The 12,811-nt window shown below is 44.0% G+C and overlaps 1 protein-coding gene across 3 annotated transcripts in view; it reads right to left on the bottom strand.

The window, feature by feature from the left end:
- The window catches only part of SLAMF1 (signaling lymphocytic activation molecule family member 1), a 33,213-nt gene extending 20,779 nt beyond the window's left edge, over positions 1-12,434 (bottom strand). For all 3 annotated transcript variants that reach the window (XR_004526510.2, XM_004327846.2, XM_073805547.1), the window contains exons 1-3: positions 12,321-12,434; positions 4,066-4,407; positions 1,833-2,117 (exon numbers count right to left, since the gene is read on the bottom strand). Coding sequence is in view for 2 of the 3 variants with exons in the window: in XM_004327846.2 (XP_004327894.1) it covers positions 1,833-2,117; positions 4,066-4,407; positions 12,321-12,396 (703 nt within the window). In the remaining variant the exon portion in view is untranslated. The remainder of the gene's footprint in view (positions 1-1,832; positions 2,118-4,065; positions 4,408-12,320) is intronic.
- Between the last annotated feature and the right edge of the window lie 377 nt (positions 12,435-12,811).

Here is a 12,811-nt window from a genome sequence, read left to right as displayed (position 1 = left end):
AAATACACACATTTTTATTATGATTTATAAGGCATTTAGAAAGTGTATTATCTGTTCCACTAGTACCTATGAGGATTTCAGAATCAGACAACTCAGCTCTGCCCCTTGCTCTGTGTGTGACCTTTCCATATCTTTGTTTCCTCATCTGTAAGGTGGGGATACTAATACTATTTGGTTGCTGGGAGGATTAAATGAGATGCCACATACTGACACATAGTAAACAATTAGTACCTTTCAGCTGTTAGTATTTTAGATAAAGAATCTAAGTCTTAGACAGGTTAAGTGGCTTATCCTTGTGAGTAAAAAGGGTAATATTGGATCTAGGACAACTGGGGCCACATTCTTTAAACTCCGCACTCATGCAAGACTGCTTTCTTGATCCCACCGGCACATTCTGAATAGCTGTGGGCAGAGAGAGAGGTCTGAACTGGGGGAGGAGCCTGTGAATGTGGCTTGTGTGCAAGGTGGGCAAGCAGACAGACACACTGAGTGGGTGGACAGGTGGCCAACTCTGCCATGAATGGCTGGGGGAGGAAACAGGCAGTTGGTTAGGCTCACCAACGAACTTTCAGATGAAGAGACCAGGTAGATTTTCCCAGTAGTCCCTCTGGAATACCTCAGGGGAGTCGCTGACTGGACATGCTATGCTGAAGGGCATGACCTGGCTGCATTCCCCTGTCCCTGGATCCTTGGTCATCTGGAAAAGCCCTCCACATATACACCAAGTCTACTGTGGGCAGGAGTCCCCTTGGAATGACTCTTGTTTCCCCCCAGTGGTTGCAGAGGGAAGAATGTCAGAGCACAGGTAATACCTTGCAGGGCCAGCACCCTGGTTCTTCTGTCCCTGAGCCTACCTGAGGCATAGACACAAGATCGATTAATGAAAAAGCTCAGTGGTCTATCCTGTTTCCAATCTCAAGTGGTTAGTTGAGCTTACTTAATCAGCCCTTCGTTCCTTTTGATAACAGAATAATGATGCTTTATCTTTCCAGAGAAAGATCAGTCAGAAGATCTAGGTTTAGGTGCTGACTCTACCATCTATAAGCTGAAGAAACTTGAGGAGGGTACTTACATGCTATGAGCTTAAACTTCCTAATTTGTGAAATGAAGATGATGACAACATTTATCTGATAAGACCATTGTGAGGATCAAAAGAGATCATACAGTTGAAAGCGCTTTGCCAATAATAAAGTGCTCTATGACTTATCATTTTCCCAGACTTCACAGTCTAGGTCTTAGTCAGAGAACTGACTACCCTGGCCCTCTGACCTGCTATGGGATTCACAGTACATTTCATGAAATGTGGCCCTTTATTACATCCTGCTTTTCATTATTGAGCACATGTTTCATGTCTTATCTTTATAACATGTTGACGGAGAGCAGAGGTCATTTATCATGTCTATTCCCAATTTTCTACAGCATAGGTGATTGATAAATTCTTATTGATGGTGTAGAACAATCCCACCACTGGTAGAGCATGGACTTGGGAGTCAGGACCTGCCACCTGCACTCCCTCACCCGGCCAGCCTTTCAGGTTGGTGCCACGGCAGGAGGGGAGAGGAAGGATCATAACTTGAGACCTGGGCTCCGGGTCTGGCTCCATCGTTTCTCATTGGTTTCCTCAACTCTGAATTGAGCATAATGCCACCCTGGTCATTATGAACAGTAACCACTCACTGAATGCACATGGGAGGCTTTTACAAACTATAGAGAACATATAAAGTGTTGTTCCCAAGGTGAAGACCATGGCTATGGAAGAAGAGCAATTGGTCCAGGTGGGGACTGAACCCATATCGTTAATGTGGCACACTAGCCGCCACAAGGGCACTCACCTGAGGAACCGAGGCTGCATCTGGACCACGGGATGAAGGTCTGAGAGCCATTGCTGATGGGGTTGCTCACGGTGCAGATGTAGATGTTGTTGGCATCCTGAGGGCCAAGGGTGAGATACAGGAGGTGGGAGTTCTTGGTGGGGCTCAGCAGAGGGGTGCCCGCCTCCTCACTCCAGTTGTAAGCTACATGGTCCCCCTTCTCCACCATGCAGGCCAGCATCAGGCTACAGTTCCCGTTCTCCTGGCTGGAGTTCAACACCTTAATTTCCGGAGTGGAGACCTGCTCTGTCAGGAGGAGGAGAAAGGGAGCCATCACTGAAATGAATCCTCTGGAATGCTGACTTAACCTTCTTGTTAGAAGAAAATGCAAATCCCCCGCCCCGCCCGTGGATCTGTAGTGTGATTTATTTCTGTGGGGACCTACTGCTTCGCACCATCCCTCTCTCATATGCCCCTCCCCCATACTTCTTTCCAGGATCACCTTGGGATAAAATAGAGAAGAAAACATTGTCTTTTAGTTCCCCCCAACCAGTACTGTTAGGGCTCCCCTTGCCTTTCTGTTGTTCCTCATCTAGGTTGCTCTCCTGTAGTCTACCTGTGGAGTTTGCTGTCAGCTAACTCCCCCATGGGTTTTAACCGTCTTTGGCTAAATTATTACCTTCCAGATCGAAAAAAATGACTTTTTACTGGTGAGATTTCATCTATACTCTGTGTGTGTGTGTGTGTTTGTGTGTGTGTGTGTGTGTGTTATAGCAAGTGCTTTAGGGTGTCTGAAATTGGGATAGCCACAGGCCTCACCAACTTATCTCACTCTAATGCTGTGAAACAGACAAAGTAAAAGGGAAAGTCTTATTTATTCAGTACATACTATAGGACAGGCATAATGCTAGAATTTCACATTTGTAATATTTTTTAATCTTTTCAACAACTTTCTCAACAATTATGAACCTAGTTATAATTATTCCCATTTTATAAATGAGGAAACTGAGACCCAGAGAGGTGGAGTGTCTTACATAATGCCACTCAGCTTCTAACAGCCAAACTGAGATCTGAAACTACGTCTTTCTGACTCCAAGATCCAGACTCTTTCTTTGACTTGAGAAGAACACCATGGTTGCAGGAACCATATTTTCTAAGGTAAGAATTTGATCATAAAAGAGAAGATGTGACAAAGGCAGTGAACTGTTCTAGAAAATGCATGTGTAATCTTTGTGCTCATGGCAGCCTTGCCCCGGGAACACTATTGGAATGATCAGGACACACTGATACCTGGTGGAGGGCTGTGGGAATTCTGCATACACTGTTTGGAGGGAAGGGAATGCTAGGGCCAGGGGAAGGGCAGGGAGGGTATTTCTGTCTCTCTTGTTGGTACCTGAGGATTTTAAAGAAATGTTGGCTGTTTGGGGCTCCTGTCCCATCCTCAGAGATAAGAAACTCACTGTTGAAGAAGCAGGGTAGCCCGCATGGCTGCCAGGATCCCTGGGAATTCAAGGGAGCCTTGGGACTTAAGAGACAAACTCTGGGTGTGTTCAAGAGGGGCTGGCAGTTAAAGAGGCTCAAAAATGCACTGGCCTTAGATTTAGGTGGACCTACGTTCTAGTTTAAGTTCTGCAACTAAGCAATTTTATAATCAGAGCATTTGTTTAAATGAGAAAAATATGCCTCTTCCACCAGGTAGATGCAATCCTCTGCCAGGATGCGGGGCTTGGTGAGTGATGTGTGGGCTGAATTTCAGCCCTCCGTCTCCCAGGACTCCTAGTGCAGTGAACCCACCTACGCAGATGTGAGTAGGAACGTGCAAACCACTTATCTCTAGATTTCAGTGTCCTCATCTATGAAAGCGAGATTGAGCTTGATCAGTGGTATTCAAAATTTTTTTTATTAAAAAAACACCTTTTTTCAAATAAAATCTTATTTGTAAATTGAGACTCTTGGGGCTCCAGACCCTCTTGTCAACAGGCAGAGGGGCTGTAGGCAAGAGGGCCTGGAGCCCCAAGAAAATGGGGTTAAAGGTAACTTGTGCTAATCAGCTATCACTAACGTGCAATTTGGATGAAAAAAAGATTTGTGAACTTCTAAAACTTCTTCCTGAAGGACGGTTTACCCCTGGACTGAGATGTCTTTCAAGTTGCTTCCAACTCTGAATACCCTTTGCTTCTGAGAGAGGCCTAAATTCTTAGGCAAGGAACTATCTCATCCCTCCAGTGGGGACTGGGGAAGCCACCATCATTACCATAGAGCTTCAGCTGCAGGCAAAAGTGCTGGACTGAAATGTTTTCCTCCAGGCTCATAAAGTACCAGCCCTCATCCTCCTTCCTGCTTTTCAGGATTCTCAGGCTCAGGTTTTCTGGATGAAACTCATAGCCATTCTCCAGATGGTGTGGAGAGTCACCTTTCCGCAGATCCAGAGACACTATTTTCTTCTTGACGGTGTCTATGGGTGATCCTGCCACTGTGACAAGGATGTGAATACTCTTATTCATGCTCTTACTTATCCCGTCAGATGTCAGGGGCAGCAGCACACTGCTTCCCAGCCGCCCAAGGATCATCACTGGGCAATTCGTTGAGCCCTCACCTGCAGGAGGAAGGAGAACGAAGTCCCTTATTATGGAAGCCTTTGAGACTCACATCCTGTCTGTGGATCAGGAATAATAGACTGGATGATCTCCCTCTTCCTCTTGGCCAATCCCTGGGGTTGCCAGGTCCTTAGTAGTTTATAAGGACTGTCATGAGGATCCCACTATATTCTCAGTATTTCCCACTATATTCTCAGTTTTCAAAAATTGCAGTGGAAATCTTAAAATCATTTATGATAGAGCTGTATAGACTAATTAGGACTCTGGGTTTCTTTGATCCAGGAGGGAATTCTATCAACTCAGATTTATAGTTAAGGCACCTAAGGCATAGAGAAGTTAAATGACTTGCCTAAAGTCATATAACTAGTAACTGGATTAATTTCTCAGCCAGACTTCCCACCACCATTGGATATATAGCATGAAGAATGGAGAGTAACTGAAACTAATTCTGAGCTTGTGAGCCCAAGAGACCAAGGTTAAGAAACATCATTTCAGATGAGGAGGAAAGAGAAAAGTCTGAGGGATGTGGAGTCCAGGAGGAGATGAGCCTCATATTCAAACTGTGGAATCCTAACTCCCCAAAAAGCTAAGATATTTAACAATGTCAAGGGTGAAAAATTATTTTACTTCTCTTTTTCAAAAAAGCTGAGGCAACAACAACCAAAAAAAAAAAAACAAAAAAACCCCCACAACCTCAGTTGATGACCCTGCTTCTCATTTCACTGAGAAAGGAGAAGAAATAAAAGAGGACTTCCATTTGTTTCTACCACCAAGTCAACCTACCTACTTGGATGGATGGTCTCTGCTCCCAGATAAGGTTAACCTCTTCCTTCATGGAGCACTCACTCACTTCAAGGCTTTGCTTCTGCAACTTCCCCCACCCCTTGCATCATCAACTTTGTTATTGTTATGGTATGTTGTGGGTTATTTTTACTAACACACAACATACCAACATGTAATTTCCCTAATCTTAAAAACCCCTCCCCTGGTGCCAGGTCCATCCCCAGCCACCTCCCCATTTCTCTGTTTTCTTTTATTCCAAAGTCCCTTAATGTGTGTTTATACCTTCTGTCCCCATTTCCTGACTTATTTTTCCTTGTACCCACTGCAGACAGGCCTTCTCCTTACTACTCATTGGAACCACTCTTGTCAAGGTCACTGTATATTCCATGATACTATGTCACTTCTCCATCTTCATCCTTGCTTTCTCATCTTGCTTTCAGTTGGCATTGTTCACATTCCCCCTTTGAAACACTGCCTTCATTTGGCCTGGGGAACAACACACTCTCCTGGTTTTCTTCCTATTTCACTGGCTGCCCTTTCTCAGTCTCCTTGCCTGAAACTTTCTGCTCTTAAAGACTGGAGCATCCCAGGACTCAGTACTCAGAACTCTTCTCTTTCTCAGCCACACTTATCTAGTTGCATAGTTTGACATGTTTCTGGAATGCTTACAGAGATATATCTCTTACCCAAACCCTTCACAGTACTCCAAATTGCCTACACTGATTGGTATTGGTATTTGGAGGTCTAAAGGGCATCTCAAACTTAGCAAATGAACTCTTGATTCTATAGCCCCTTCTGCAAACAACATTACAATTCCTAGGCCAAAACACTGGAATCATCTTTGACTCCTTTCTTCCTCTGATACTCCACATTCAATCTATCAGCAATCCTGTTGACTCTGCCCTAAAAATATATCTGGCATCTCAGGACTTTCAACCACCATCATCACCAGCCTGGCCCTGCCATTGTCTTCCAACTAATCTCCCTGCGTCCATGCAATGGACAGTGTAACCTTTTAAAACTATATCAGATTTTGTCTCTCTCCTGCTTTTAATCTTCCAGGGCTTTCTAAGCACCCATAGAATAAAATCCATAGTCCCTGTTATTGCTTCAAAGACTGAATAACCCAATCCCTGGTACCTCTCCAACTCCTTCTCCTGTCCTCACTGCACTATGGCCACACTGGCTCCGGCTGGTCTGTAACTCATCCAGAACATTCTCATCTCAGAGCTTTTGCATTTGCTGTTCTCTCTCTCTCTTTCTGGCAATCTCTTCCCGTACATATCTAAAGAGCTCATTCCCTCATTTTATTTTAGATTTCTGCTCAAAAAATCATCTTCTCTGAGAGACCTGCTCTGACTATCCTGCCTATCCTATCCTATCCTATCCTTTCTTGTTGTGCTTATCACTGTCTGATGTTATACTGTATATATTATTCATTTTATTTTATTTTATTTTATTTTTATTTTATTCTAGTGTTAAACACTAGAATGCCAACTTCTCAAGAGGAAGAATTTGATCTTGTTCACTGTTTTGTCCCTAGGACTCACAATTGTGGTTGGCACATAGTAGGCTTTAAATAAATATCTGTTCAATTTATGAATGCTGAAAGCCATGTTACCTGACTAAAACCTCTCTTATTTAGCTCTGCCCAATACGTGACTGAACTTAATAATTGAACTTAACCATAAGCTAATGTTTGTAAAAGAAGGAGCCCATGAGTCAGAGAGAGCACAAATTGTTCTAGTTGATAAGAAAGTCAGAAGAGTACAATAAAACTGTTTGCCTAAGTAGTGCAGCCATCTAGAAAAGACACAATAACTCGTGGTTAAGATGGATGTTGGAAATTTGGGCAAACTGATTCAGATGTTCTTGATACCAACATGCTCTGAGATCCTGTAAAGGGCCCAGCTGATATCAGACTAGAGATTCAGAGGTTGGGAAAAAAGAAAAATCAGGATTTGAGTGGTGGACACATAGTATTTTTTTTCTTTTGCTATGCTATGTAGCTTGCAGGATCTTAGTTCCCCAAACAGGGATTGAACCCTGGGTCCCGGTAATGAAAGCCCCGAGTTCTAACCACTGGACTGCCAGAGAATTCCTGACACTTATAATTATTAAGGAATAGTGAGAAAGACAATTAGGCATTTGCTCTTTTACATATTGCCAATACATCAACTCTTAAAACAGAGCACTCTCCCTTGTTGTTCAATTGATTCAATAAGGACTGCTGTTCATGGTGCTGGTGTTGCTGTTTTTATAAAGATAAACTGCAGGGCATGTTGGAATTCCTTCCAGCCACACTTATGGATGCCTGACTGTCCAGATAATGTGGTAGGTACAGTACCCAAGAGAGTAACCTCTTGAATCCTGAACTTAAACTTCTACCAATAAAGGGATGACAGAAAACTAGAACCATCCATGCAAGGAGAAACATCATGTGGTACATAGGCCCCCTGAAATTGTGTACAAAAGTGGTATAAATAAGCATATGTACATTTTTCTAGGAGCATAGCCATAAATGTCATCTCTCAAAGGAGTCTGGGCTTCAAATCAAGGTTGAGAATTGCCATCATACTGTTGATTTTTTTGGATCAATTTTAATATAGAGAAAGAAGAAATGGAAATTATACCCATTCATAGACCATAAGTCTCCACCCTGCCATGTCTCCTGTGTGCCCCTTCTGCCCATGTAACTCAACAAACTCTTTACACCATGGCTGTTTTCAGAACTTGGAATTGGAAGGGAGTCAGGGGGAAGAGGAAATAGAGGATGGGGCAGAGAGTAGTCAAAAAAAAAATCAAAGAAAAAAAGTTTTGAAAAAAGAAAAGAAGAGGGTAAAGAGGGAAAGAAAGAGAGGGCAGATGAGAAGAAAAGGCTGAGTGGTTCAGGCAGACTCAGTCATGGGGAGTGGAATCAAAACTTCATCAGGAAGAGACCCTCACACGCTACAACCCACATAAAGAATGATGATGTAACAACTAAGCATGTGAGTGGCCAGGTCTGCAGGGGGTACGTGAACTCATTGCCACCTAAGCAAGAGTGGAAAAATAAGTGGGGACTTTAAAGTGGTTCATAAAACACTTCAAGTAGAGTCCCAGCTCCTGAAACATCCTACTGCTTGATGAGTGTTTTCCAGCAGGTCTGTGATTCAGTCAGCCCCTGGTTACTAAGAGAGTCTGGAGGAAACATTTGTAGCTGTTAACACCAACTCACTTTCCTTCCAGGAAAATTCAACTTAGAAAGTAGAGTGATTCACATGGGCCCGTGGATATTTTCCTGAAATCAGTAACATTTAGCCAAACTTTTCACAAAATGGGATTCTACCTAATGATAACAATTTTTTGGCCCAGCCCTGTTACTGGGCATCTTGCTACAACATTTCTTTCAGGTAGGACTCAGAGCCCTCACAGTTCTTATGCGAAATCTAGGCTTACAAAGAAAAGATAATGTGTCTTTAATAAGTCTCATTTTTAAACAGAAGTCCTACCAGCTGTCCTCCTAGTCCCATTCCTTGACGCTGCTGGGTCTTTCTATCTTAGAATATTTGCACTCACTGTTCCCCAGCCTGAAAGCCTGTCACTGCTCTTTATTTGCCGGGTTAACTCCTTCTGTCCTTCAGGCCTCTGCCCTTGACCCTTGGCTTAGATTCGGTTTCTCTGCCATATGCTTCCAGTTCACTTTGCATCTCTCCTTTCATATCGCTCAAGACATTTTTAACTCTCGTTCAATGCTTGTCATCCTTATTCAGTTATAAGTTTCCAAGAGTAGGGACTGTGTCTGTTTTGTTCACTGCTGTAATCTTAATACCCACCTGGGACATGGTAGGAACTCAATAAATCCTTTTTGCCTGAGAGAATGAAAAAACTGAATGAGATGAATGAATGAATGAACAAATGACAAAACAGAGTCTAATTTCTTCTCTCTCCAAAATCTGAATGTACTCTCCTTTATCTTTATAACATCCGTAAGAGTTGTTTATGTAGGGAGATGAAGGGGACCCTTATCCCTATTTGCCAGGTGAGGAGCTAGAAGTGCCTTAGCTATGAAACCTCTGTTTCAGGTGCAGCAGGCCACTTACAGTTCCCCCTGAAAACTCACAGCACTTTACCTCTGCATCTGTGCCTTCATCTAGAGTACTCTTTTCAAGTTATATAAGAATCCAACCTACCTGATGTATACATTTAAAAGGACATGCAAGAAACTGGTAACAGTAGGGAGGGGTATAGAAGGGAGATTTGTCTCCATTCTGTACCCTTTTACACTGTTGAAGTTTTATAGACATACATGTGATACTCTTCCAATAAACAAACTAGTTAACAAAAAATTAAATGAAAGCTACATGATGAAAGATGTTTCTATCCACTTTTCAAATTCCAGATCAAATACCTCCATATGCCTTGTACTTCCTTCTTTGATTTTGTCAACGTCTCTCACCTTTTGAAAATTCCTATACTTCATTTCAGTTCAATTAAAATCAACTCATATCCTTCAATTATAGACAGCATATTCTAATTTTTACCATGGTACCTGGAAACAAATTTTAGGATTCTCCTCCTCCCTAAACATAAGCTTATCTAGTTTCATTCATTCAGGCCTCTGGAGTCAGGCTGGGTGATTAAAGAGAAATTGCTAACTGCTCTGTGCCTCTTTTTCCTGTTTTATAAAATCATAATGTAACAATAACTACACGTATCTCATAGGGTTGGTATGATAATTAAATGAATAATACACACAAAGCACTTACCACGGTGTTTGGTATACAGCAAGGATGCTGTACATACTATTATTATTCATTCAACAAACATTCATGGAAGGGCTCTCACAGATACTGTGTCAAGTGCTAGACAGAGGCTGTGGTTGTTCATTTTACTTCCCCCACACCTCACATAGTGCTAGCCACATCGTGTGTCCTTAGTAGACCGTTGCTGAATGGGATCGTTCAAAGGCAATCTATGGATAAAACCAAATAGCATTGAGGTTCTGATTTCCAGTCCAACACTGGAGACAGTGAAGGTAGTGGCATTATATCACAGTATTAAAGCTTTTGAGAGATGGAAGTGCCTAGATCTGCATCTTGGGGTACAATGGGCCAGTGAACAACAAGGTTGGGCCAAGTCTAGGATGCCCCCACTTGTCCCTCACCTCTCCCCTCATGTGTGTGAAGGATGTGAGGAGGACCTGAATGAAGGAATAAAAAATCCCACTGGGGTAGATTCATCAGTTGTAAGAGATGCACCACTCTGATGGGGGATGTTGTTAATGGCGGGGGGGCTGTTCATGTGTGGAGGTAGTTGGAAATCTCTGTACCTTCTGCTTACTTTTGCTGTGAACCCAAAACAGCTCTAAAAAAATGAAGTCTATTAAAAGATGTATCATTGGGGGAAATGGAAAATTCACTTTACTTGGGGGAGGGACATGTGGACTTCTTGATTTTTACAGTTTTGACTGGGAATTGGAAGTCGAGCTGAGTAGAGATGGGAAAGGGAGTAGGTACTGATTTTACAAGAATGGGGCTTCTTGGTTGGGTGAATCTGTCATGAATGACCTGTCCCATTTGCAAAGCATTTCCTTCTGGGTTTTATTGGGGTTTCACAAAAGGGTGCATATTTTAAAATAAAAACACTAAAATTTTTGTACATATTTCAAAGCAGACAAAGGAAGGAAGGGAGACACTACCGATTGGGTAGCCATGCCTGTGGGGCTGGGCTGTTTCTCACTGACCAGTGACCTCCAAAGCTTTCCGCGCAGCAGCTGTCAGCAGAACCTGAAATGCCAGGGCCAGACTGGCCAGGAGGCAAGCCAGCACAGAGACAGAAAAGTCCAGCTCACTGTTCAAACCCATCACGCCTGATAGTCACTAAGAAGAATTCCAAAAATGGTGGAGTCACAAATGGGGTGCACCCAGGAAAGTTTGACTCTCCCTGTGATGGCTTAAAGTGGTTTCGTTTGGCTTTCTGAGCCCTCAGTTCAGTTATTGCTCTCTGAGACCTTGGGTAGCAAGAGCCATGGGTCTGCCTGATTCTGAGGAAAAGTGGGGCCAAGGAAGGCCTATTCATCTGGGAATCTGGCAAAAGACAGATCCCAAGTGCAGCCCCTCTGACAAACCTAGCATATCTCTGGGCTTCTCCTGGAAAAGTCCATAATGGATTTGTGGTCTTGAAAACCCCAAGAACAGAACATCCGGAGCCTCAGGACGTCCCCCCTTCCTTAATGCCGCTTCCACTCCAGACTGCTTCCCACAGTCCCAAGGCATTTAAGCAGAAAGGAGATTCTCACCCACTCCACAGTGAGCCCAAAGTCTGCCCCTTGCTTGGCTTTTTCTTTCTCAAACACCTTTTCTCATAGCTCAGCTATTACTAAACAGAGAATACCAGCAAACCAGAAAGACAGGAGTAGAGCCCAGCTTCAAACACTTTGTCTTGTGTCTGGCCTTACACTGGAGCTGCCCTGACCCTGAGCATTTCCGATTTGCACTTCTCACTTACTGTAACCAGCCCTGGGCTCCAAAAATCCTGGCCTCTCCCCCTCTTGCTGCCTTGGAGCCTTCTCTTCCAGGAAAGTAGCCACCAGTATGACCACACTGTGGCCACTATCTGTTCTCAACCAGTGCCTGGGGTTTTCACTTCTACCCTCTCTTCGCACTACAGCCTTTTCATGTAGGTGGATCATGTTTTTCGTTTGTCTGCTTGCGTGTGTGAGGATCCCCATCCAGGACAGGGTTGTAGGAGTAATATTCTCCCAGAGCTCCATCCCTACAGCTCATTCCCTTAGCCTGGGTCTTTGCCAGAAAGATACTCATGCAAAACCAACCACTCAGCCAGGACTTTGACTGGAGCCTCTCACCCAGAGAGGCTGGTCTAGAATGTGACCAGTGCCTTTGGCTTAGAGCTCCTGGTTTCCTTGGAAACTAGGACTGGTGGGGCTTAGCCTCAGAAGCCAGGACCCCAGTAACTCACAATGTTCCTTCCTCTTTAAAAGAGGCAGGAAGAACTCAGAGTCAGTCTCTGAGGAAGAGGCAGCCGAAAAACAACCCGCCACCCCTGCCTCTTCTCTCCATCCATGGGCTACAGCTGATTCCTGGCAGGTAATCATGGGACCCAAGCCCTCAGACAGATGAGCACTCACCTGTTCTGCAGCTCAGCTCAAAAGCTAGGGAGAAAAACAGCAGGACGTTCAAGGAGAGGAGCCCCTTGGGATCCATCAGCCAGTGAGGAGAGGGAAGGGAGCCCGGTGAGGAGCCCGGCAGCTGCTTGCAGACGCCACGGCAGAGTGAGCTCTTTGTCAGGCAAGTGCTGCCTCTACTGTCTAGTTTATGCATCAGGAACCAGTAGGCTTCCTGTCTCACTGGGACTTTTTCTGCCTGTGCCTCGAGGATTGCTCATCTCCTTCCAGGCTTTAAGTCACTCTGCTGTTCCCAAGAAGTCAAAATCAGGTGCTTAGACTGCAAGAGCCGAGAAGGGAGCTGGGTAATCACCCAAGGCTGTGGTCAAGCCCCAGCCTTGGGCAGAAATGTGCTCCCCACTCCCTTTCTTAGCTGTCTTCTGGAAAGGGATGTTAAGACTCTCTGGGTGGTTCTGTCTGGTAACTCTCATTATACAAAGAAAAAGATGTAGTCA

Source organism: Tursiops truncatus, chromosome 1 (genome assembly GCF_011762595.2).
Source record: "Tursiops truncatus isolate mTurTru1 chromosome 1, mTurTru1.mat.Y, whole genome shotgun sequence".
NCBI lineage: Eukaryota > Metazoa > Chordata > Mammalia > Artiodactyla > Delphinidae > Tursiops > Tursiops truncatus.
Note: the sequence above shows the minus strand (reverse complement) of the source record. Positions and strands in the feature narration are given on the sequence as shown.